The sequence below is a fragment of the Spodoptera frugiperda genome, chromosome 27 (assembly GCF_023101765.2).
Source record: "Spodoptera frugiperda isolate SF20-4 chromosome 27, AGI-APGP_CSIRO_Sfru_2.0, whole genome shotgun sequence".
In the NCBI taxonomy this organism is placed as follows: Eukaryota; Metazoa; Arthropoda; class Insecta; order Lepidoptera; family Noctuidae; genus Spodoptera; species Spodoptera frugiperda.
Window position 1 is genome coordinate 11,221,094 of NC_064238.1, and position 26,399 is coordinate 11,247,492.

Below are 26,399 nucleotides of genomic sequence, written 5' to 3' on the forward strand. Positions count from 1 at the left end.
CAATTATTACTCGATTTTTATAAGTTCCATTAATCAGTTCAATAAAAATACACTATAATTGCAAAGTACTAGAAGAGGTGTATTACAAAGTGGATCATAGGACATATTTTTTAATTTCAATAGAGGCTGCTGCTTTTTGCTTGCTCACCAGATGGCGTTAATTTACCTAGTATTTATCCAATCATTAACTACATATATGGTTTATCCAATCACAGCTGTTATAAATTGAACATTCAATGGCGTTACGCTATCTAATTTCTGAACACCTCACACCGGGCAATAACTTTACCTTAGGCTTTAGCCTTGTAAGTTGTAGATCTGGCGCCCTCCTTCTAAGACCTGCTTGCTTATTCTTAACAGCGTTACCGTAACACTATCTATAGATTTTTTTTATTTGCTGTAGAATCAATACTTGTTTAACATCATGGCATGATAACAATCACAAGAACATCTATTATAGTGACTGTGGTCAAAACCCCAAAAACCTGGGTTAAAATAAACAGAACCTATGATCACAAAATTACGCTAGGGCCGGCGCTCACTGACAGCATGGCATGCCAGGTTATACAGTGGCACCCCGCAGCGTTCCGCTGCATGCATTTACCTCCTGCTGAAAGCCCAGCCACTCTGGTATCCATCAGTTCTGCTCCGCGCGTATTCGAAGTTGGGAGTTGGTTGTGTCACATTGTTAACATTTGTTGTGTCGTTATGGTTGACTGGGATTTAGTATTAGTAGCACTTCCATGCCGCAGCATCCTGTAGCGCGTCGGGGCATCGTGGTATCAAAATAAAGTAAAATAATTTCTAAACTCATCGAAATAAGGTTCAAAATAATTAGTATTAAGATCCTTTGCCATGACACGCCGTACCGTGCCGGCAGTGGGCACCGACTTGTAGTGATGAACAGCCCAAGTCACATTACTCCATGCTGTTATTGTTTTATTTTACTTTACAAATAAATTAATTTATTCGACATCGCGATATTTGTTATTATATTTTATCTAATCATCATAAAAGTCACGAGTGATGACTAGTACAGTAAATAAATAGGTATTTTTAAGTTTATTTATGCATTTGTTACCTAAACTTATCATATGATAATATTATCAAAACTGTATTATGTATTTCTGATTCAAGGACGCAATGCAAGAGAAGTCCATTTGCTTAAGTTTTTGTGATTATTCTGAAATGAACCTTAATTACATCAGCTGGAGTTTATGTTTGCTTGATAAAGAACGTATTTCTTATGATTTATTTATTCGATGTCGTTGTTCTCAGACCTTAAATCTTGACAGTGATACGCTCGGATGGCGTACGCTGTTCGTAAATCAGTAAGCAGTCAGTTTTCATTGGTGATACGTTACTGACTGACTTCTCAACTTACAAAAAGGAAAGGAATAAGGTATTTAGGCGAATAGAAACAACTTTTTATAATGATCACATAATTATATTATAAAATGATTTAATTACAATAAACAGAATAAGTATCATAATGTACCTACACTACAAACAACTTACATTACGCAGAAGCGGACAGGACGTACTCCTCTCATATTTACATTTTGTACATTGAGCGCTCGTTTCGGTCATCGTAATACTTAATTTACGTCCCTCGCGTCGCTAACGACAACTCGATCAATAAATAGGGCGGGGAGGGGACGAGCGAGGGGGAGGGGATACACTCGTGCGGCGCGGCACTAGCCTATATGTACACGGCCGCGCGCCTCAGTATGTACACTACAACTGCTCCACGAACTTCGTGAGCTGGTCCTGCGGCGTCATGGGCGGCAGCTGCTCCTCGGGCGGCGCCAGCGGCCCGCCCGGCGCCGGCGACTGCCGCAGCAGCAGCAGCTCGCTCGGCGTCGGCGGCCGCGGGGACGGCGTGGCCGGCGGCGACCGCGTGGCGCCCACGCCCACGCCCACGCCGCCGCCGCCGCCGAAGGCGTAGCGCGCGCCCACCGCGCTCATGCGCGCGCCCACGCCCGCCACGCCGCCCGCGCCGCCGTAGGCCCCGCGCATGCCCATCATGTTGCCGCCCACGCCGCCGACGCCGCCGACCCCGCCGACGCCCCCCTTGAACCAGCCGGCGCCGCCGTGCGCCATGCCCCCCGCGACCCCGACCCCGGCCCCGCCGGCGCCCACGCCGCTCAGCCCCACTCCCGACACACCGCCGACACCAGTCACGCCACCAACCTGATATAGACATTTCACTTTTATTACTACTTGGAAAAACGAAATCATCAAAAATTACAAAAAAGTATAATTTAAATATTATAAAACAATAGAGGTAACAAATCTTTTAAATTGATCATTTGGTTTTAGTCCTAAAAGGTATCTCTATAGTAGACTCTGATACTCAAAACATACAGAAATGCATACTCAAAACTTTTAATTCTATTCAATAAAGTGACAGTATTAAAAATGTCGATTCGAATCAATATTGTTCTCAGTTTGATTAATTTGTTTGTATAACAATTTCGTGGTAGTCATTAACTTTACTCCGTTAGCTCAGCAAACCAAAGTGGATCTTCCTCTTTTTGCGCTTATGAATAGTTTATAAAATTCATCTTTCATACGCCTTACGGGTATTTAATCCAGGAGCCTGAGTCTGCTAATACAATTTTCAATGGTGATCACTGAACAGTGCAAGAGGGATGGAACTATACAACCTACATAGCTCCGTCCCTCTTGCACTGCTCAGTGATGTCTATAGCAGACTAAGGCCCCAGGTCTATTGCCTGCACACCTTACTACCGTCTTACGCCTCCTATTAGATTGTATCTCAACATCTCGTGCTAAGACAATTTCTCCTTGTTTTAGTTCAGTTATAACTGTGAGTTGGTAAGCTCGTATTAACATGTATCTTCATTCCACTTTTCGTTGTTTTTTTTTTGGAGCTAGAATGGCCACTGAATGCTTACGAAACTGTCATTTTACTGAATCAAATTAAGTCTAGAGAGTAAGAGTCAAACTAAATCTGAGAAGAACACCAATTGACCAACAAAACGCAATGATGCGTATGCAATCCAATTAATTGCAACCGCATCATTGCGAGCTTCTAATATTCTTTTATTGTGTAAGTTACTAAGTATGGTCGATTTATGTAAAGTTTGACTTTACTTTGGAAGTAAAATACAATGATTAGTTTACGTACCTGGGACTGCTGCGGTAACATCTGATGCATCTGCTGCAACCGTTGCTGTTGCTGCGGCTGCATCATGTGCTGTAGCTGTGGTTGTTGCTGCGGCAGGCCGACGCCGCCCACGCCGCCCACGCCTCCCACGCCGCCCACGCCGCAGACGCCACCCACACCACTCACACCCCCGACCCCACCTACAGGGCCAACTCCACCAACACCGCCTGCCGCTTGTTGTTGATTTTGGGCATTCTGAAATATCAAACAAGATGTCATCGTACATGATCTACGACAAAGTGTTTCTATGGAGACCTACTTGGTTATAAATAGAAGCATTAGAAGAATCAGCAGTAAAAATGATAACTCTCAATTTTCTAAACAAAGTACAAGACATTCTGGAATGTTAAAACAAATAGCAAAGTTGAAGTGGTGTAAGAATTTGATGAAGTGTGACAGTGAGAACATAAATGACCGACTGCTTAGTCTAGTTAACTCAGTCACAGATGAAATCGAGCCATCTTTCTTCATTGACGTCAATCAATGAGGTAGTGGCCTAAAGACGAAAGTGGAAAGGACGAGGAGACTTACTCCAAACTGATTGAAGAAGACTTGAAATGATAATCAATTGGGAAAATTGGAAAAAAGCATATTGTCCCTACCAAAGGGAACTTAAAATAAGGGAAGCCAGAAGAAAACCAATCCATACCTGTCTTTGTTTGATGAAGGCGGCCATGAGCGGGGGGTTGGACTTGAGTATCTGCAGTATCTCTTGCTGTTGGTTGTGACTGGTCGGCGACCTCAAGGTAGCCATTAATTGTTGTAATGCTTTCTGATGAACTTGCGGTTGACTTGCTTGCTGTGTCGGCGCCGGCGCCCTTTGCTGTAACAAACATTACCGGTGAGCATCATCATCTAGTAACAACCTAGCAACATTATTCTAACGAAATTATGAGCATCTAGCAACATTGATTCAATGAAATGAGAATGTCGGTATCATGGGTGAACTTGCCGTTTTGGCTTCATGTCTTAAGACAATAAGGTTATTTATAATAACTTTAACTTTTGACTCATGTAACAATTAACTAAAACTCACGGTTTACTCACATAAATTAGAAAAGAAGCAGGAAAGGAGAAAAGCTCTATTTGTTTCGAGTCACACTGCTCGTGATGAAGAGTCCCTCTGTGACTCGAAACTAGTAGAGCTTTTCTCCATTATTTTACGTGAGTAAACCGTGATTTTTAGTTAATTTAGTATGTCTCACGTCTCTCTCAGTTATTAAAAACTTATTGTACAATGTTTTTTATTATTCTTACTACAGCTATATCTTTTTATCTTCCAGATAATTTAGACTAGACACTATGATTGTTAACAAAATGTTATTTATATGTTTATTACCAAGCCATTTAGGTGATCATACATTGAATTTCTACTTTTAGGTGAATACTACATTCCATTTGCAGAATGTAGCAATACGTGATATTTTAACAAACCCTATTTACAGTTACGATAACCTATTTTGACATCTTTTGCGTTGATAAGATAAATGGTAGCTGCACCAAATAGATACCTTTGCCAATGTAACTTTGTTGAAACACATTTTCAATTCGATGAAAGTTTTGATGGAATATGTCCACCGTAGTAGACAGAAACATGCAGATGAAGATTAACGGAGACGGATTTTGTGTCTATATTTTTGATCCTATTTGTATATTGTCAAACAAATACAATACATGTAGAAACCGTAATTATAGTCTGCACAATCTAAGAAGTCAGCTATGACAGTCAGAGGTAAATAATATCAGTTGCTGTTTATGCTGGTAATATAATAATATCTCAAGAACTCCGAAATACTGAGAGATTACGTGAGACTGCGTAAAACATTGACGAATCAATGCCATCAAGACAAAAAGGTTTTTAAGAGATACACTTATACATGTCGTAGATCGAATATTAAATTAAAACAAAAATATATGAGTCGATTTTGATATTTTATCTTTCAATATTTCATAATACAAGAATATAAAATCTATTTTAAAAATATTAATTACGATAGAAACGCGTAACTGACACTATGGCATCCAAATTGAAAGTTTGAAATTGTAATGGTGGCTTTCTTAATAGTTATTCTTTAAATAATTCGTCTATTTAAATGCATTTCTAAGATAAATTTAAAATGTTTATAAATGATAATCCTTTGTAAAAGTGTATCAGTAACGAAGTAATGAATTATTATTATAAATTAGATTTTTTATTTTTTTACGTTGATATTCCAGGACGCTGTAACCAGACTGACAACCGTCAGAGTTGACTTCTTAGATTGTACCAACTATAAGTGAGACATGAGTTGTTTTATAAGTAATAGTTTAGTAAGACAATAGAGTGTGTAGTGTACCTGTAGCTGCTGTTGTTGGTGCGGGTGCGGGTGGTGCGGCTGCGGCTGCGGGTGGTGCTGCAGGCGCGCGTGGTGCGGCGCGTGCGCCGGGTGGTGCAGCGGGGGCGGGGCGCGGTACCGCGCCGCCCAGTCGCCGCGCGCGCCCACGCCGCCCACGCCGCCGACCCCGCCCACGTTCACCCCGCCGACGCCGCCCACTCCGCCGACCCCTCCCGCCGGAGGGCCCATCGCTGCTTGCTTCCCGTAAGACGGCGCTTGTTGCCGCGCCGCCTCCTCCTGAACCTGGTTGAGAAAACACTTAGGTTTAGTAACCATCGCTCAACAGTCATATACCCAAACTTACCTCTATACTGGACCCTTGCAAGTCGAGTTTAAAAACTTGAATGTTTATCTTTTAACCAAGAACAGAATAGATTAAGAACAGTTAAAACGTGTACATACCTGCTGCAAAGCCTTCTGCACATTGTGAGGTAAGGCGTGTGTAGCTGGTTTAGAAGGCGGGGGCGAGGCCAGCGACGCGGCCGGGGGCGGGGAGGGAGGCGCGGCGCCGCGCGTGTTCATGGCTGCCATGCGCCTGCGCAATAGCTTAGCCTGCTGTACTCGCTGTTGCACCTGTTGCTGCTTCAGTTTCTGTTTGATAGAGCTGCAGAAAGGTACAGAACACTTGGTCTCCTGACAGTGCTTTGCATGGTAACAACACAATGCGATGAGTTGCTTGCAGATAGGGCAGTCGCCCTTGGTCTTTCTGCGGCAAATCTTCGTATGCGTTACGACACGCTTCATCTTCTGGCAGGACGGTAGTCTGCAGTTGGCATCGCGACACTGGCAGGCGTGTACCAGCGACTGTATGCAGCGCTGGATGGACAGCTTGCGCGCCTCCTGCGGGTTGGCCTGCTTCATGTCGCCCGGGGACGAGCCCACGTCGATGTCGAGACCCAGCTTCTCCATCTTGTGCGGATGGCCTTCCTTCTCGTGGCAGGGCACGCAGAGGTCGAAGTCGTCGCAGACGGTGCAGTGGTAGCGCGTCTCGACGTGCGACTTGCAGCTGTTGCAGGTGTAGACAAACTTGTCCGTGCCCTGGTTGTGGAGCTCGTACAGCATGCACAGGGTGGAGAATCGCGCGCGCCGCGTCGACGAGAACTCGTAGTGTCGGTCACGAGCCATCGTTAGGAACGCGTCGCGCCCGTCCATCAGGTCGCAGTTGATCAGTGGATCTGGGTCTTGGATGGGCTGCACAAACAATTTACTTGGTCTCAGTAACAAATACCACACAATTTTATAAACTATGATCACATAAAAAATTAAGAAACGCATGTGAAATGAGGTAATTTTTTGACTTTGAGTTTACTGGATTTTTAGATATAGGTAAGCACTTTAGAGTTAAGTAACAACACATATTTGAGATTTGGAAGGTTATTGTATAGTATAGTATAGTATATATTACATTTCATAAACCTTTAAGAAACAATGTTTCGGAAAACAACAATTTAGTTTATCAATGAATGAATATAACTCACCGCTAAGCTGGCAGCAGATTGTGCGGAATGTAGCCTAATAACGAAGAACACCTCCTTGTGTTTCTCCATGGTGGCAAATATCTTTGCACTGAGATCACTGCCTTGCTGCTGGTCGCTTTGCTTCTTGCTATTCTTACGCTGCGCAGCTTTTGACTTGTTCGACTTCTTCGCCTTTTTCTGACCCTTCTTCTTGCCATCAGGACCTTGCTCATTCTCCTCAGAGGACTGGAATATCTAAAAAACATGTTAGAAAATATTGTCTCGTGCCAAACCCAAGCAACCATATGTTACACACAGCATATTTTGTTACACATGTCTCATACCAAAACCAGTGCAAGTTAAATTACTCAAAAGTGCAAAACTCGGCGTTTCGTGCTTGTATCAAACCGTGCTCCCTGCTGTAACTAGTAAAACTTCAACAACACACAGAAAACAGTTGCAGTTAGTCATTTTGAGCCTTTACCGCCGACAGAAACCACAAAACCCATGTTTATTATTACTTAAAACTGATATTTTCCCTACCTAAAAGTGATTTATAAAAAAATTATAAAGAAACAGTATAATAAAAAAATAACTAAATAAAATATATGACTTTGTAGATTGTTTTTAGTCAGTAAGCAAACTCTTTAATAATTAATTAACATTTTTAGAACCACTACATTCCCTTTCAACAAATCGGCGAAAAAGGCTCAGAGTAAGTCATCCACAAGGGCTTGGCGCCCAATGTTAGCACGTGCAAAACCATAAGTTATGTCATATACTTGATACTGACCACTGCCTCGGCGGCTTCAGCTTGCTTTCTCTTCTCTTCCTCCTCCTGATCCAACTCCTTGATGGACTCCTCAAGGACGTTGGGCCAGAAGTCACCTTCGAAGTAAGGTAGCTCCGCCGCAGACGAGATATTGTCCTCCATAGCTTGCTTGAGTATGTCTTTATAATCTAATATTATTCTCTCTATAATTCCCTTATCTAACATTTTCTTATACCACTCTTGTAACCTTTTAGGTTTAGGAATTTTTTGTTCGGGTGGATGGCAGTGGAAGATATAATCGTCCCCTTCTGAGGGTGGACAAGCCCAGATATGAGCCATTGTGTAGCCCAGTTGCTTGGCGTAATCTAAGTATCCTAATAAAATCTCGTGGTAGACAGCAGTCCTGTACTGCCTAGGTTGGAAAAAGTGTACAGAATCTAGATATGCTATGTAAACACGCCTCGTGTTAGGTGTCGGGCTCTCACTACCATACTCCTGAAAAATAAACATTTATGTTATTGTAATCTTTGAAAATTCTGCAGGTATTTTTCTAACATTAAATTGTACCAACCAATTAGTAAAAATGATTCCATTTGCCTCTATCAAGCATGTGCTTTGATGTCTAAAGGCTTCGTAAAACTTCTAGTACATCACTATGTCGCATGAATTACACATCGTCTATTGGTTGTGATTCTAATGGATGTAATTGTTGTGCAATTTAATAATGTATTAATTTATGACTCACCTGCACGTGCATGCCAAAGAAACAAATATCTGTTCCATCAATCTCTTCAAATGCAAACAACGCTTTAGCCCGATACGGGAACTCGGAGCACAGTTCACCAGATTCTACGAATCTCGATCTCATGCCTGGTTTCACTTCCACCATCTGAAACGTAACAGTGTTTTAGATACAATTTAAGAAATTATATACCAAACTTTCTGTTATAATTGACATTTTCGTAGGATTTTACCATATTGAACTATCTCATATGCTATACAGTTCGAAATTGTCGTTGATAAAATGCTGGCCATGAATATTTTATGAAAAAGCTTTAATTGTTAATAATCATTTATGGTTTAAAGGAAAATTGTTTACAACAATAAGACTAGTAATGGTAAAAAAAGCAGCATACAAAATTAATAAAATACGAAATGTCCCTTACCTTGTCCGATGATGCGACCACCCTGATATGCACTTCACCAGCGCCAGCCTCTTTTTTCTTAAGGAAATTATTGACTCTTGTTTCAATATAAATGCCAAGTTTGGAAGTAGGAAGTTTTTTAGCAGAAAATTTGTTCTCTTTCCGTTTAGCCCCTTTCTTCTTCAAACAATTATCACAGCAGAAGCCCTGGGGCCATATTGAGTCGTGGTGGAGCACACATATTTGATGCTGCTTCCTCCCACAGTCCATACACACAACAAACGGTTCTTGTTCTAGGTGATCATTCTTCATTTCTTTGAATTGATCCTTCTTGATTGCACTGAAATATTCACCGCATATCATTCTTCGTGTGAAATTTCTTTAACCAAACGTTTTTTTAATTGTATTAGGTACATAAATATATTACATTAAAGAATTAAAGAAAAGTTACAGTAATTAAAGAAACAAGTGTAAGATACTCACGTTTGTGGCTGCAGCGGGTCGTCGCCGAGCGTGACGGTGTCGCCCTGGATGTCATTGAAGCATTTCTGGCAGAAGGTGTATCTATCGGAGACAACCCCATACGCTTTTAGACTTTATTTCATAACGTCCATGTAGCAGTAGTGATGTGAAGCGAGCGTGTACAGGAACATTTGTGTGCAGGCAAGGACGTGCGTGGACAGGGCGAAAAAAATTTAGTAAGCAATGAGAACATAAAAGGGTTAATAGTTAGACAGTGGCCGGAGCACATGATGGGTTAACGAACAGCCCGTGACATGAGGCAGCAGCCCATTACATAGACATATCAAACTGTTCTTTCAGTACACATTGCAATTGTAGATCCACAAAAGCTCTTACTTCCGAGAGTAAAGCACAATTTAATTTTCATTAAATTTCATTTATACTATCTTTCCAATCCAAAAATATATTATTCCAAATATGTTGTTCAAAATTATATGAAGAATCTTCCTTAAAATACACAAAATTGTTGATATGTCTATGAGCAAAATTTTGATGTGAAACAACAATTTCTCTTTTACAGTAGAGAATAATTTATCTAGAGAAATCATAGTTTCAAACACATAATACAATCCAATCGTTTAAGCAGCATAATTGACATTTAAAGACAATAATAAATAAGAAGAGAGCAATAGAATGGGTGTAGTACATCTAATTGAGAACAATTAACGCTATAATAAGTATCCAATGTAGTAACACAGTTGCAATGTAACAAAACAATGGATATTAATAAATAGGTAAGTGACACACACTGGTCTAGTACAGACAATTTTATACCAATAATATTGGCCAGATTGGTCATTTCATTGTGCAACTTGTTTGTTTCATAGATAGGAACTTACTGCATAGTATTATAATCTATAGCATACATTGATTTATCATTAAAATTATACTGGCTTTGTTAATTTTCTACATTCTATTAGCAAATAAATTAAACATTTTTGTAATGAGAGGTCATGTTCTTAGATATTTGTCTAGCAAAGTGAGAGAAGTTGCGTTAGTGCTGCGTTTACGTAGCGTGTACGCCGCGTAGGAATTTAAGTCGGTATGTTTCCACTGCACTTAGGACAGATGTAAAAATAATGTTGCCCTACCAATTAATCACAAACAGCTTGAATTATCAATGTTGTAGTTGCCTTGAGAAGTTATACATCAAATAGTGTAACAGCATTGTATAACTACTTATTTATATGAAGCTTTTAGTTTAATGGTCTATACATCTATTTTATTACGAATCGATTTTATAGAAACTTTATATTCAAGTCGATAATTCTTGTAACTTTTCAGTAACAAAGTGTGCACTTTTTGATCATGATATTATTCATAAGTGCGGTTCTAAGAGAAGAAAACATATGGGGCAAAGTTTTTATACTTCAGGCTGTTAAATTATTTTTTTAAACAACTACACCATTGGATATTGTCAATCTATTGAGAATAAAGTTTTCATACAAACCAAAACAAATACAAACATAATTAAGTGCTAATTACTTTAACAATTTCAGTATTTAACTGTTATTTGTCAAAACAACCTTATAGTGTTAGTCTCAAGGTTGAATAGTCATATTTCTGTACGAAATTGAACCATTAAATAATGATCGAGTAATATTCAGTAAGAATACAGAGTATTTGTAGTATGTCCTTTGCATGTAACTAAACTTGCATAGAAATACCTATTTTTACCACATAAAATCAATAGTGACCGCGTTTAAAGTAAACACGTTTATTTTGATCGTCAAGGACCTTAGACGAACCTATGCAAGTAATGATACAATGTCAAATAAATTTGTAAGAGCATCTACTGGTTGATTTTTACGAGATCGAGAAGTCAAATGGTGCTAAATACTATATGGACATATTTTACGAGTGTTATTGTCTTCCTCTATTATTATAACTCGAGAAAATAATAGCAGTACTATAACTATTCGTACATTTTTAACTACAATGCTTATAAAGTTACTATGTTGCTCATTCTTCCTCTTTTGAATTAACTTTTGGAATATAATTACAGCAATTCTAGATAGTTTTGAGCCTATTATAGATTTTATTTTTCATATGTTTATTATATTTTGATTTATTAATATTTCGTGAGATATTGGTTTGTCCTTTTTCAGACCATATTAACGACATTCTCGTCACTGCACTGTATTATATTTATTAATTTAACTTGCATATATTTAAACGGAAGAAAGTATAAGTATATGGACAAAATGGGTGTTCATTTACCGATGAATACCGATCTCAAATTCCTTTTGTTCCGCGACGAATAGCAAGCAATGCTCAAGTTACATCAACTAGACGCAATCATTTTATCAAGTATGCCACGACAACTGTACCGAGTTCGAAACTTCACTGCAACTTATTGATACGAATGCATTAATTGCACTTATTCAAGATTAGTTCTAGATTTTTACACATGATTTTTATAATATTATTACATAGACATTTTGTGATAATTTTATCAAAGGGTTTGAGAGAAAATATCAAATAATATATCATATCATATTGTTTTTCTACTACTGTTTGTCTTCGAATAGACAGAATTGATTTTACAACACTGTCAAGTTACAAATACATCATACTAATATAAATTACAACTGCAGTGTTTGGGAACTTTTTACTACAGCAATTACAATGATTCACCTCAGTTTTTGTGGTATATTTAGGCAAAATCATTTTGCTGTACATGTTTAAACTTGCTTCAAAACTACAACATGAAGATATTAAACTGACCATGCTAAATTTGCTTAAAAAAAGATATAAAGTTTAATTCCCCTAACAAATGAGATTGACTGAGAAATAATTATTCTAAAGTCTAATCACACAAAACACTGGTTAGTCCCATTTTAGCACACACAAAATGAGGGTATTTTAGTCACATTGCCCATTTAATGTGGGTAGTCGGGTACACCAAGTAAGAACAAATAAAGCTTGCAAAAAGCGTTAGTCAGAAAATGGATAAAGCTGGATTGATATGTTTGTGTATCATGTTTAAGTTTAAAATTAATCAACTAAAACATTAAAATAGCAGACATTTAAAATAGAATATAATTTTTGATATTTTTACACAGATTAGCTAATGAATGGAATGGTCAATGCAATAATATTTATCTGTAGTAATAGTCCTTTTGGTTGTTTTTATGATAATGACTATTTACAATTACATTACTCCATTCTTTTACTAATCTATGTCTCAAAATAGTACTAAATGCTAACATGTACTTCATTCTAATGAAACAGCTACTAACATTGAACTGTAATTAAATGTGTGTGGTTAAAATATTTTATACTAGCTTTTGCCCGCGACTTCGTTCGCGTGGAATAGTGACTTCCGGCAAATTTTTGGTTTTAACCACATAGTTCCCGATCTCGCGGGATCTCTTCAAAAATGAGATGTGGAAGATATTCCAGGGAACTCTTCAAAAATCAACATAATGAGCTCTGCGTTTGAATTTAATAGATGTATACTCACTTAGGGCATTGAAAAAATAGTTTAAAAACGGACTTAAACTAACTTAAAACTAAAGAGAGCTACGAATTACGAATTTATAACAATTAAAAAAGAAACTATATTACAACCTATCCTCTACGCTATAATAACCAAGCTTAAACTAAATAATTTAAAAGAAACGACTTAAATCTAATCTAATTAAAAAAAAAATTAGACTTACAATTTTATTAAAAAAACTAACTACAGTAACTACTAATAATCGATATCAAACTAAACCTACGTTAAATAGTTTAACCAAAAAACCAGGAAAACCCAACAAATAAACTTATTAATTGACAAATACAACGAAACCAATTTAGAATATACGAAACATTTAGAATATACGAAACAGCAGGACCACTACAGACAAATAATCATACGACTGATAATACACTTTTTCTACGATAGTACCGAAGCGCTCGGCCGATACCCAACCAAATGAATGTAACGAAACCATAGCGCGATCTATTTCGATCCCAACGCCATCTATCGAGGATAAAGACAACTTGGACGTTCGGGCATTTTCTTTGTACTAAAAGTTTAATTATATTGATATTATTTTTTTCATACCTTTTTACTATTTATTTACTTTTTTTCGATGAATTAAAACAATAACATGAACCGAAGTCGTGTAACGATCGACATAGAATTATCTATACTCCGTTAGAGCATTTTCTTTGTACTAAATGTTTTATTATATTGATATTATTTTTTTATACCTTTTTACTATTTATTTACTTTTTTTCGATAAATTAAAACAATAACATGAACCGAAGTCGTGTAACGATCGACATACAATTATTTATAAATAATTTATTTCTTATTTTTATTTTTTGATTTTTGAAATAAAAATATATCTATGTCCTTTCTAAGGTTCTAAACTATATCTGTACCAAATTTCAACCAAATCCATCAAATAGTTGCGGAGATTAATGGTATAAGCATAGAATGTTCGACGTGATTCTTTAATTTGACATAACTTTTTTATTTATGAACCGATTGACATGAAACAAACACTAAATGTAAATTTAAGCATCCCACAATATATTCGTGAAAACCGCATCCAACTCGGATCAGCCGTTTCTGAGATTAGCGCGCACAGACGAACAGACAAACAGACAAACAGACAAACAGACAAAAAAAAAGTTAATTACATTTTTGGGTTCGATATCGACATAACAATTACCCCTGCTATTTTTTTTATTTTTATTTTCAATGTACAGACAGCACTTTTCTACGATTTTATTATATGTATAGATGTATGTAATAGGGAGTATTGCTTACCTATTCTGGTAACTGAAGTACTTAGCATCCCGTGGTATCGTACACAACTGCTTGCCGTAACAGCAGAGCACTTGAGGGTTGAAAGTGTACTTCCTACCACAGCAATAGCCTAAACTTTGCATGACGGGATCAATTTCCAACTCGAACACTTCTGAGAGCTAAAACAAAATAAATTAACGTCAATTTTGTAATTATAACACGTTTACTTTCACGACATTATGCTTGGATGTTTCTTTAAATATAATGTGTAACCAAAATTTTATTATTTACAATTGTATATCTGAAAATATCAAGCACATACTTAAGATTCCAAGAACCTTGTGAAAATTTGAGCCACTTGTGGACATTGGAACACAAGTTGCGCAAAGGTACTGAATTAATTTAAATAATATTAGGCATACAGATGGTTAAGGTCATCTGGATTAAGGTCTAGATATTAAAAGACGTGTTAAGTTCTAATGCAATATGAGTAAGGAGTTAAATAAAAATAATGGTAAACTAACCTTGGTACAATATCTGTATACTCTGGAGTTCTTACGATTGTAAAGCCAGGCATTTTCAAACATCAGCCAGACGTCATCAACATACTCCCAGGGATCTCTGTATTCTCCACGATCTAATTTTAGTTTGATGGTGGACAAGTCAATAGGTTTGGTGACAATGTCGAAGTAGTCAGGTATACCGAGCGCTGTCGCGTCGACTGGTTGTCTAAACGGTAAGGACTCGGGGTCTTGTCGGAATAATTTCTCTAAAGTTGGCATGAGCGCCACCCGAAGCTCTTCAGGTTTAAATACAAAGGTTCTGCGTGCGCCACGTTCTCCTGTTGTAGTTTCCCCAACACTACCGACGCTAGTTTCCCCGGGTTCCTCCTTGACTTCAGATTTGACCTCTGTTTTAACTTCAGTCTTGATGTTAAAGTCAGGTCGTTCCGCGTCTTTGTCAGGGGTTTCATCGCGCATGCCTTTACCCCCACAATCTTCTTCAGGCTCATCTTTGACACGGACGTCATCTTGCTCTTGTTTGATGCGACTATCGTCTTGAGGTGGACTGGATGGAAAAATAGTAAAAAATTACAATTACAATATATCAAAATATTATTGTAAAGGCTTTTTAAAATAATAATAAAGCATGTGACACATACCTGTCATCGGCAGAAGAGGAAGCGGTGATTGCAGCGAGATGAGAGGACACGGGCGGCGGACGCGCGGGCGCGGGCGAGGGGTGCGCCAGCGGCGTGGCCGGCGTGCCCGGCGCGGCCGCGGCCACGGCGGCCGGCACGCTGGCCGGCGCGCCGCCCGCCGGGGACGCCGCCGCGGCGTCTGCGCGCCCGAAGGCGTGGTTCACGAACGGACTCTGCACCGCGCTGCCCAGTAAACGAACTTTCGCATCCGGATGACCCGGCGACGCCAGCGGTGCCGGACCGTTCGTTTGCATCGGGGGGTAATTCGGTGCCGGCGAAGTCATCGGCTGGCCGAACGGTGACATGCCCGGGTTCCCGACGCTGCCGACGCCCACGCTTCCACCGTTGGGCGTCTGCGGCATCTGATTCGGACTGGGTCCCGGAGGGCCCACGAGGTTGGGCTGGAAGGCCATGCGGTTGGCAGGCATGGAGAGCGCGATGCCGGGCGAGGGGATGCGCATGGTGGGCAGCGCGGGCTGGGCGCCCAGCGCGGGCAGCGCGGGCCGGGCGAGCTGGCCGCCGACACCCGGCCGCGGCCCGCCGACCCCGCCGACCCCGCCCATGACGCCACCGCCTGACATGACGCTGACCGGTTGCTGCTGCTGCTGCTGTTGTTGTTGTTGTTGCTGCTGCTGTTGCTGTTGTTGCAGTTGCGCTACTTGTTGTTGTTGCTGTTGTTGCACTTGCTGCTGCTGTTGTTGTTGCACTTGTTGCTGCTGTTGTTGCTGCTGCTGCTGTTGTTGCGCAGCTTGTTGTTGTTGCTGCAATTGTTGCTGTTCCTTTCTCTTTTGTCTCTTTTCTTCGAGTTCTTTTTGAATTTTGTATATTTTTTCGGCAAGCAAATGATAATACTCTGATCGAGTACTTGCCATTTCGTACATATCACCTTCTACTTTTCTCGCATAAGCTACAAGATTATGCATTCTTTTGTCCAACATTGCAGTCGGATCGGGTGTGGGAAATATAGCTTGAACCCTGTAAAATGTAAATAAAAATAGTTGCGTTGGAGTTTTCGAAAACTAAAAAAGATTTTTCAAGTATAAAATAGTTCCGATAAATTAAGAGCCTTTTGTTATCAAGACAGTTACAGACAGTTAAAATGACTTACAGCTTGTGGACGAGGTGGTTTCTGAGATCAGCCGTAATAGAATGATGCCACTCTTTGGTGCCGGATACTGGATTGGCGGTTACGGCACCGCCCGGTAGTTGCAGTGGACCCCCCATCTACACAAGTAAAGTACAATCGTTAAATAGAGCCCGTAAGGAACAGAGTGGGTTGAGGCGAGGCGTGCACTGACCAGTTGCTGCTGCTGCTGCTGCTGCAGGTCGGCCGGCTGCTGCGCGAACAAGGCCGGCATGGGCTGCGGCGGCCCGGGCTCGGCCAGCCCCGGCGCGCGCGGCACCGCCATGCGGGACAGCGGCGCGCGCGGGAAGCCGCCCATGTTGGCCACGGACGTGGGGCACGTGATGCCCAGCGCCTCGTACGCGCGCTTCATGTCGGCGCCCTGCGTGCTGGGCGCGGCGGCCGCGGGAGGCGCACTGCTGGGCGCGGCGCCCCCGAGCTGGTTGACGGCGCCCATGTTGTTGGCGGCGCCGCCGACGCCTCCGACGCCCCCGACGCCGGGCACGGGCCCGACGCCTCCGACGCCTCCTACGTTGCCAGTGCTCACTCCTGCCGTAGTGTGAGTCACTGCCGCTGCTGCTACGGTAACAATTTAAGAGTCAGTAAAAAATATTCAAAAAGATATATGCTGAGGAAAATATCGTATTGATTATATTACCAGTCATATTTCTAGTCCTATCGGCTTGCTTCAGCGGTAAACAAACAGGACAGTCATTTTTATTGCAATGTTTCCAGTGGTTAATTATTTGTCTCGATGACGAGCAATGAGGTACAGCACAGTTTTTGCCAGCCTAAAAATAAACAAAAGTATTAGCCAAAAACAAATAATAAAAAAAGGATTTATGTATGTGTAATAATAAATGTATTTCGTATACCTGACACGACATCATATGATTGAGTACACCTTTCATAGTCTTGCAGTGTGGTAATGTACACTGCCACGTCTCGCCGTTGGACTGAGACTCTCGTCTCTGACACTTGTGTGCGTGTAATAGTAGCACCAGTTGCTGTTGAATAAGCTTCCGTTTCTCCGGGTCGGCGATAGACCCGGTGGTAGGCGGTTGCGCAGCATTCGGAGGCTGCGAGGAAGGAGCTTGCGTCGCAGCCTGCGGCTGGGACTGGCCGCCGGCCGGCGCGCCCGGCGTCTGCGGCGAGGGAGCCGGCGGCACCGCCTGGGCCGCGCCGCCGCCCCCGCGTCGGCTGGCGGCCCGAAGCGCACGCCGACGCCGACGCCCTGCGCGTTGGCGGCGCGCTGCACGTGCGGCACGCCGGGCCCCTGCGCCGACTGCGCGTAGGGCGGCTGGTAGGGCGCCAGCGGGTGTCCGCCGCCGCCCGGCGCCGGCATGCGCGGGTGGTGCTGCAGCGCCGTGCGCATGTTCGGGGTACCCATCACGCGCCCACTCAGTGGCCCGTTTTGCATAGGCTGAAATACGTCATTACGTTATATTCTATACATATATTTTTCTAGTCTAGTAATAAATTAATTAAATCTATGTACATGCAAAAACTTAATATGTTACAAATTTGTAATAAAAATTGCGTGGAATAAAGTCGGAATATTTCATTCTCTTTTTCATGGCATTTTATTTTGGTTAGTATTGTTACTCCATGACTAGAATTAATTAGCTTACGTATTATTAATTTCAATTCCAATGACTTCTTTCTTATTGAGAATAATTTATGATAGAAATAAAAGTTACATTTAGAGTTGCAGTACCTGAGCGTGCGGATGATGCGGCGGTGTACCGTGATGGTTGGCGCCCATGAGTGGGAGCTGCTTGTTGACACTGTTGATGATTCCGCTGCCCAGCATACCCGCGCCAGACATGTTGCTATTGGTCACTATCATGTTTCCACCAACAGTAGCCACATTCATTCCTCCCTGAATTGAACTCATGGGCATTGTAGAGTGCAGCTGATTTGGATGACTCGTATTTGGCATTAGTTGTGGGTGCATGCCACCCATGAGGTCCTTGGATACAGACACATTTGGAGGTGACTGTAAGTTTGGACTCTTACTACCTAAATTACTCAATCCTAACGGATTGTTGTGACCTACTAAGCCTTTGTTGCCCTGTGAAAAGACCAATACACGACATACACAATTAATATGGTCTATCAATGAACTTATACTTTTTTGTCATAAAATAAATTATGTTATTGGAAGCATTATTTTATAATAGGAATTTTTAAGAAGTAGCATTCCATATTAAATGTATTAATTAGTTTGTCTATTATAGTATGCATAAATATTACTAACTGCCACACTCAGAGTCATTTAATGGTTACTTAAACCAGTCCTTAGCAATTGTTTTCTATACAAAATCATTACTAAGGAATAGTTTAAGTAATTATTAAATGTCTCTGACTGCTGCAGTATATCTTGAAGATATAATCATTTTAAAATTTACTAGAAATTCACTATTATTTTTATATTATCCCTCAATCAACATGCAGTTTACTTACTTCACAACTATACCATAATATTTGTAATGTTGAATTTAAACAATTTTTTTTTTAAATATGTATTACTCTAAATAAATTAGTCAAAATTCCATCAGTCCCAGGTACTCACTTGTTGTATAAGGTGATTGTTGATTTGCCTGTGTATAGCCGCTGTAGGATCATCTCCATTCAGCTGCTGTTGTTGGGACATCTGCCCCCCTGGGCCCGGTCCCTGAGCGGGAGGCTTGGGGCCCGTGACCCCGGGCTGTTCGCCCCAAGCACCTCCCATCAATTCATCTGGGAGGTCCTTTTCGAGGTCGAACATGTCAAGGTTAGAAAACCCATCTACTGAAACAAAATGAAAGTAGGACAGTATTTAGTGAATGATAATAATTAATTATTAATATGCCTAATTATTATTTTTAGTTTCTGTTTGTGTAATTCTAGCAAGTCAAAATAGATGAATACATACACATTTACTTCTAAAAATATTTTGCTGTAATATAGAAATATTTAGTCAAAAAACGTAATCAATAATTTCTATGATTTTAAAAAATATTTTTATATTTGAAATGTAATAGTATAACTTAACCATTACTTAAAATAACTACTATAAGAAAGATTAATTGCTTAATTTTGTTTTATTAAACTTTTCTCTGACCTGCTTTCTTGAGAAATTATAATTACTGTAATATATTTAATATTTTAATCCTCTATTACATATTGATTATACAAGTGTATGTTTCAATATTCTAAATTAGAGTGGACTGTTCTAGTGTGCCTATTATTCTGGTAATTAAAGTTGGGACATATAATTACTTAAAAAAATTGAACTAAGGTTGTGTAACAAAATAGTAATTTATTTAATTTCACACTCATATAAATGTAATACCTATGTCTACGAAATAAATAGCTAGATATAAACTAACATAATTCTAGAAAATTATTAAAATACATTAATTGTAATATGTAACAGAAATCTTTTATACAAGTTGCTCTTTTTCAGTGAACAGTATGCCATTTATCAATAAATCATATTCACATTTATGTGTATCAATACTAACATTTACATGTTTATTTATAACCTAAACAAATTTCACTTTTGTTGTAAATAATTTCAACAATCAATGTTTGACAGCTTGCATCAAGTTGTATCATAATGTAACAATATTTTAATACAGACCAAAAAATATTGTTTAAAATTCAAGGTAATGAAGTGAGCATTCAATATGAATACTGGATTTTGGTGAAGACAATAACTTTACAAAATGATGTATTTAATGTTTTGATGTAAACTTTTAACCTTGCACTTTATTTGGTCAGCATGCAAAAAAGAGGTTATGTTCTTATCAATCTACACAACATAAGATAATACATTACATGTGGACATACAATCTAATGTAGCATTCTTATACTTGAGTCTACATGGGTGAAAAAACCTATGTTCTGTTACCAAAACATAATGTGGGTCACCAACATCATTCTATGTCAAGCAATGTTTTGAATGAATAACTAATATTAACGAAACATTTTGTGTATTTTCTATGCAATTTATAGTTGTACTACTAATATTTATTCATATCTCTTTTAATAAATTACGAAATAATGCTATGTTAGTGACTTCTATGTCATGCCTTATCTAAATTGAACCTAAACCAAAAATTAAGATATTTGGCAAAAATAAGAGTAAATTATTGTCTATTTCACTGATATATGCCACTATTTATGCAAATAAAATGAAATATTTGCCTAAAATTACAAATTATACACCCTAAAACAAAGTTACAAAACTTGCGTTTTATTCAATTTGTTCAATGAAATAACAGAATTTGATCAGAATTTTGTATTACAATTTTACAAAATATCGAGTAAAATCATCATATTCTCATATCACGAGCTAAGATACAATAATACGACGCAAAACTTGCGGGGCGCTAACAAGAGCGAAGGCAAAATGTCAAAAATCAAAGAAAGATAATATGACAGAACACTGTTCCGACACTTTGCAAACTTCGAATAAAACAATAAAATACTCACCCGCGGAGTCCGAGGGACCCTGAAAAGGGTCCCGGATCATCTTAGGCCGCTTGTTAGGCGGCTCATCGGCCATGGCTCTGTTTACTAAACGTAAGCCGTCGTGAATATTTCGGCCCGCCGATTTAAAAAACACTTTTATGTCTTATATCTTCAAGAAATAACATTTTAGAGCGATTTGTCATTCATCATAATGTAATTCACCCACATCGCGATCGTTCGATGTCCTTCGCACCATTGAAGGCACATATTATAATTTCTCACTCAAGTATTCGCCATTACAAAGCTCCGAATCGAAGAGCTACACAGACCCTCTCACCATCTTCCGTCGGAACTAGCACAATAAATGAAAACAATATCACCAGATTTTAGCTACTTTATAGAACTTATTTACGATATCGAACAACACGATTTCACTTAACACTTTAAAATACACGGAATGGTAAAGTTTATGATAAAATGATGTAAGAAAAAACAGAAAATTTACACGACAAATTCCGAAATTCTTCTCAGTCTCTCCAGCGCAAAATGGCGGCTGTTGATGAAAACTTTTTCTACGCTTGTCAGAAAATGTCGGCCTATATAGAGTATAGGAAAGCGTTGTGATTGGTCCGCGCAGACCACGTGACTGCCGGAAATACCGATTTGACGCAGGATCGGTCGAAATATTCTGACGTCAAGGCTTACGAAGCCGAAGTTAGCCGAAGAAACCCGAAGATGTTTTTACCATGTAAAAGCGTATTTTATAGTAAAATCTTTAATAATGTTAACGTTTTTGAGTAAGAATATTAAATTGAAGATATTAATTTTGTTATTAATCATTATAAATTTTATTTGTGCCATTAATGAAGCCAAAAAAAATTAAACAAAACTAGATTTTTAAAAACTCCCTCCAAATCGGGAGTGGCCATCATCAATACGACGTGTCTCTAGAGTGTCTATGGTATAGAGATGGCCATAAACTAGTATTTTATAGTTTTAATGTTATGATTGGCACCTAGTTTATTAGCTTTTATAAAATATGCTGCACTGCACTTTACTGCAATATAATACTGCGAACAAATGAATTTAAGTTCTGAATTTTAATTTAATCTTAATGTATGTTTTAGTCATAGTTATTTTTATTGTTTGCTTAGTTTATGTAAATTAAAGGCTTTAAGTATATTTTTTAATTATCAGGTTTAGAAAATTTAATAATTAATCTTATGTATTTATTAGTAATACGCATTATTTTTTAGTCATTTATATTGTTTTTTTTAGTTAAATCTTAGATAAAGATCAATTATAAAGTTCTGTGATTTGGTCACTTAGGGGTAAGCAGATGTAGTTCAAAACATTGTAAATAATTTGTATTTCAGTAATATAACGTCATGATTCTTTCACTTATGCAAACAGAGCTGTGTAATTCCTCAAGACCCAGTAATATTATGAACTTATATTACTGTTTCAGAAAACACACGGAGTACATGTTTCTATTTGAGTTGTTCTTTCATACAAATGATATAAAGTAATTTATGTTTATCGCTTATCGGGTTCTAATTTTTACTACAACAAATAGGTGTATTTTTAGTCTTTTTTAAATATACAGAAGGTATTTAAAGAATGGGATATTATCTAACTACACGATCTATAGTCAGTCCAACCTGTGAAATTCCTACTTTGTAATTTACTCATACTTATGTATTTTTGTTATGTTTGTTGCCTTCAAAGTTTGAATTACATACCTAGAATATGTCTACAAGAAAGTGGGAAAAAAGTCATCGTAAGAATACGAAGAATTTTGTACCTAGCGATAATTAACACCACGACAAAATCTTGTCATGTCTTTTAAGTACACATACATTTGTACAATTTGCGAAAGACTACTACTGACAACTCCCCAAACCCTCGCTTGAGATGACACAGGGTTGTTTTAGTTAGTAAGCGTCTTAGAGTCTCCTTCGTCTTCCCCGGACGCAAGAGCTCCTCCATATGGATTTTCCAGGGATCCAAGGTGTGCATTAACAAACACGACGATTCATTTGAAACGATAGTTATTATTATTTCGTTTTATTTTTTGTAAGTACATTATTATCTTTCATTTTATTTTACTTTGCGTAGCTACTATTTTTATCTGTGATTTTACTAGAAGGAGGATACGGAAGTAGTTTATAGATCGATCTATAATGGAGGGAAAAATGATTCACGTTCTACATCAATGGCCTTGCTGTGGCGGAAAATATAAATTATGGCGCCTGTTTTCAAAATAAATAAAAAAAGATCGCCGCAATATTAAATCTAAATTACGAGCATACCTAACATGAATGTATACGTAAATCTAAATAGGTATAAAGAATAAAACGAATTATGCAATTCGTTTTATTCTTTATTTTGTCAGAACTTCAGGAGCTAGGACAATAATAATTGATTAAATGCATACTTTTAAAAATTATTAAAAATGATGAAAGATTATCCTTATTTCGAAGAAAGAAGGTTTAAAAATACTAAAATTTTTTTCATTTTAGGTAGCATTCCTGTAGTTAAATAAAAGAATATTTTACTAGGTATTTCATACCTATGTGTATTACATTTTTTAGTAAAAGTTAATACTTGGATATATTTAAAATACATATACATACATTATATATAGGTAGAAAAATTCTAGTTATACTCTTACTATTATTGTCACCACCAAAGTCTAGATGTATAGTCTGCTGAACACTGCTTACTATTATTGTCACCACCCAAGTCTAGATGTATAGTCTGCTGAACATAAGCTTTCTTAAAAACCAGGGAACAAAAATAATATTAATGACAATTTCATTTATTTAAAACTTCTATTTCTAGTTACATTTCTTTCAAAGGTCTAATGCCTAAAATCTGCAATGCAGTTTTAAGAACTATTCTAGAACAATAGAAGACAAGTAATCTTTGTGCTGCTAAATCTGAATTCACATCTTTTACTCTTACTTCATTAAACATTCTATTAACATGTCTTGCAAGACGGAATAAATAATTAACAAGAATACAAGCTTCATATTCGTCTAATGATTTCTGAAGAGTATTTTCGAATTTAGCCAATTCTGCTATTACATCTCCTATTACTTCTTCAGATAGACACTCTGCTTCGCATGTGTCTGGTAATGACACACCACAGTTTTGTTCTAGGCTCCAAAGACGACAGTGAAGATACTGTAACTTGATAGCACTGTCTCCTTCAGTTTGAAGAGCTCTGTCCCAATTAAATGTGTAGTCTTTTAGCCTTTTCTGTTTCAAGTCATTTATTAGAACAGCTGAGGTTCCCAAGATGTCACATGTTTCTTCATTCATTGCTCCAGTTCTAGTATCTGTAAAATGATAATAATGTTAAAATCAGTGAAATAAGCCTAAACTATAACTGGATTTGATATTCAAATAACTAATCTTAGATTGGTCTTTTCATTTTTAAAGTTATGTACATTAAATTAATCTAGCTAGTTTATGTAGTTACATAAACTCCAATGACTTCATTGCAGTGAATTGTTAAATTTTCCACCCAATCATAGAACAGTGAAATTATGTTTTCTTTTCTACTTAAATTATTTGTTCCTATATTTTTAAATCGACATAAGTTATAACATTACTTTTTGATGAAGCCTGTTTGTCATGCATTTTTCTTTTAGCTTCATCCAATATGTCATTCAAAAATACAACATTTCCCGTTCTTGTGCTCATCCCCTTCAGCCTGCCAAACTTGATGTGTTCACAACCCTCTGTACATTTTTGGTCAATTTGTTTGACAATTTCAAAGACTGCCGCAAAATGGTCTGTTTGAGCATTGTCAACTACATATAGCATTTTATCAAACTCATATTTTTTATATCTATCCAATAAAGCTGCAATATCTCTTGACAAATATAATGTTGAATTATCGCTTTTCAATACAGCTACATCTCTATTATTTACATTTGCTATTTTCTTTCCAGATTCATCAACTTTGATGATATTTTTCTTTTCCAACAAATCCATGATAGGTTTAATGGCTCCACCATTATAATCCGACTCCCAGTGGTATGTATCAAATTGTATCCCTAATCTTTGATACACTTTCTCTAACTCCTGTACAGTGACTTCTCGAATATTTTTCCAGTTTTCTAAACTCATTCTACCTTGTTCTATATCTGAGAAGAACTTTCTAGCCTCTTCTTGAACATTGCTATCAGTTGCAGCTAATTTATTTGCATGTACATAAACATCATACAGTATTCTTATCGGGTCATTTTGTAAATCCTTTACATTAATATTCTTTGATTTTAGTCCATACTGCAGCAACCCAAACTGTGTACCCCAGTCGCCCAAGTAATTAAGTCGAGTCACTTTATTGTCAAAATATGTATTTATATTGGCAATAAAGTTTCCAATGATTGTTGATCTCAGGTGCCCAGCATGAAAAGGTTTGGCTATATTTGGTGAGCTGAAGTCTATAACAATTTTCTTTGGTTTTGCAAGTGGCCTTGGTAAAGGTGATTTTATATTTTCTAGAATAGTCTTCATGAAAGAAGTTTTCTCTACGTGAAAAGATAGATCATTAGATGTGCTATTATTTTGTCCAGTGTCCTCTAAGTTGGATCCAGATTTATTTATGTGGACTGCATAATTACTTTCAGCGTGTTTATAAGAAATAGTTACATTTTTCAGGTTTCGTAATACACTGCTTTTGTCGATATTATGAGGAAGTATCTGTAATATAAACGACTTTTAGTTAAAAAATCGGCATTTTATAGGTTAAAGCTTTATTTATATGTATTAGGTAACACAAACCTTATCGATTAACATTATTTTTGGTTTCATATTGTTCTATACTTAATTTAAATAAGGTTAGTAATTACGGAGTTATACATTAGATACAATAGAAAGTTGCTTCAATTTATTTATTTTTTAGAAAGTTGATGAACAACTTTTGACAATCGTTGAACGTGATGATGACATTTAACAAAATGTTGCCCACATACCATTTCAGTCCCCTTTTTCAGTCAAATTGAATTCTGTTAAAGAATTTTTGGCAAACGAACAAATGTAAAATATGAGATGATCATTTCAGTTAGAATGGTGTAATTTAAACTAAGAAAGAAGTGGTTTACGCCACCGCTGTCAAAAATTAGGATGTTCTTTTTATTATTTGTTAAAAGAGAGAAAGTTCCTACAGTTACAATTTACGGTTAAATGAAAGTGAAAGAAAACGGTATAGTGGCTCTTTCAACGTCACATTAAAATTCAATCGACCAGTCTTAAACACTTAAGGATTGTATCTTTAGATCGTATAACTTAAAATAATTATTTTATATAAAAATGCTTAGAACTACTTCTACTAACGCCCTGCATAGTACCTACTAAAACTGAAAACATTGCTTTCCATGTGTTAAAGAT

The 26,399-nt window shown here is 37.9% G+C and overlaps 2 protein-coding genes across 2 annotated transcripts; both read right to left on the reverse strand.

Moving 5' to 3' along the window:
* Window positions 1-1,425: 1,425 nt before the first annotated feature.
* Window positions 1,426-21,575, reverse strand: LOC118263268 (CREB-binding protein). The gene is given in 21 exon segments (XM_050705241.1): window positions 1,426-2,193; window positions 3,155-3,388; window positions 3,843-4,016; window positions 5,530-5,811; window positions 5,971-6,759; window positions 7,047-7,280; window positions 7,819-8,292; window positions 8,543-8,686; window positions 8,964-9,282; window positions 9,426-9,536; window positions 14,233-14,390; window positions 14,736-15,279; window positions 15,374-16,387; window positions 16,521-16,636; window positions 16,711-17,111; window positions 17,194-17,326; window positions 17,411-17,725; window positions 17,728-17,958; window positions 18,253-18,619; window positions 19,109-19,328; window positions 21,018-21,575. Coding segments are annotated over 21 exon segments (6,789 nt in total). The 5' UTR covers window positions 21,091-21,575; the 3' UTR covers window positions 1,426-1,737.
* A 2,221-nt stretch (window positions 21,576-23,796) lies between these two features.
* LOC118263232 (probable arginine--tRNA ligase, mitochondrial) lies at window positions 23,797-25,981 on the reverse strand. Its single transcript, XM_035575040.2, has 3 exons — window positions 25,794-25,981; window positions 24,617-25,712; window positions 23,797-24,340 (listed from the first exon to the last, which is right to left on the reverse strand). Exons 1-3 carry the CDS (start codon window positions 25,821-25,823, stop codon window positions 23,841-23,843), a joined length of 1,626 nt encoding a protein of 541 aa, XP_035430933.2. The 5' UTR covers window positions 25,824-25,981; the 3' UTR covers window positions 23,797-23,840.
* Between the last annotated feature and the right edge of the window lie 418 nt (window positions 25,982-26,399).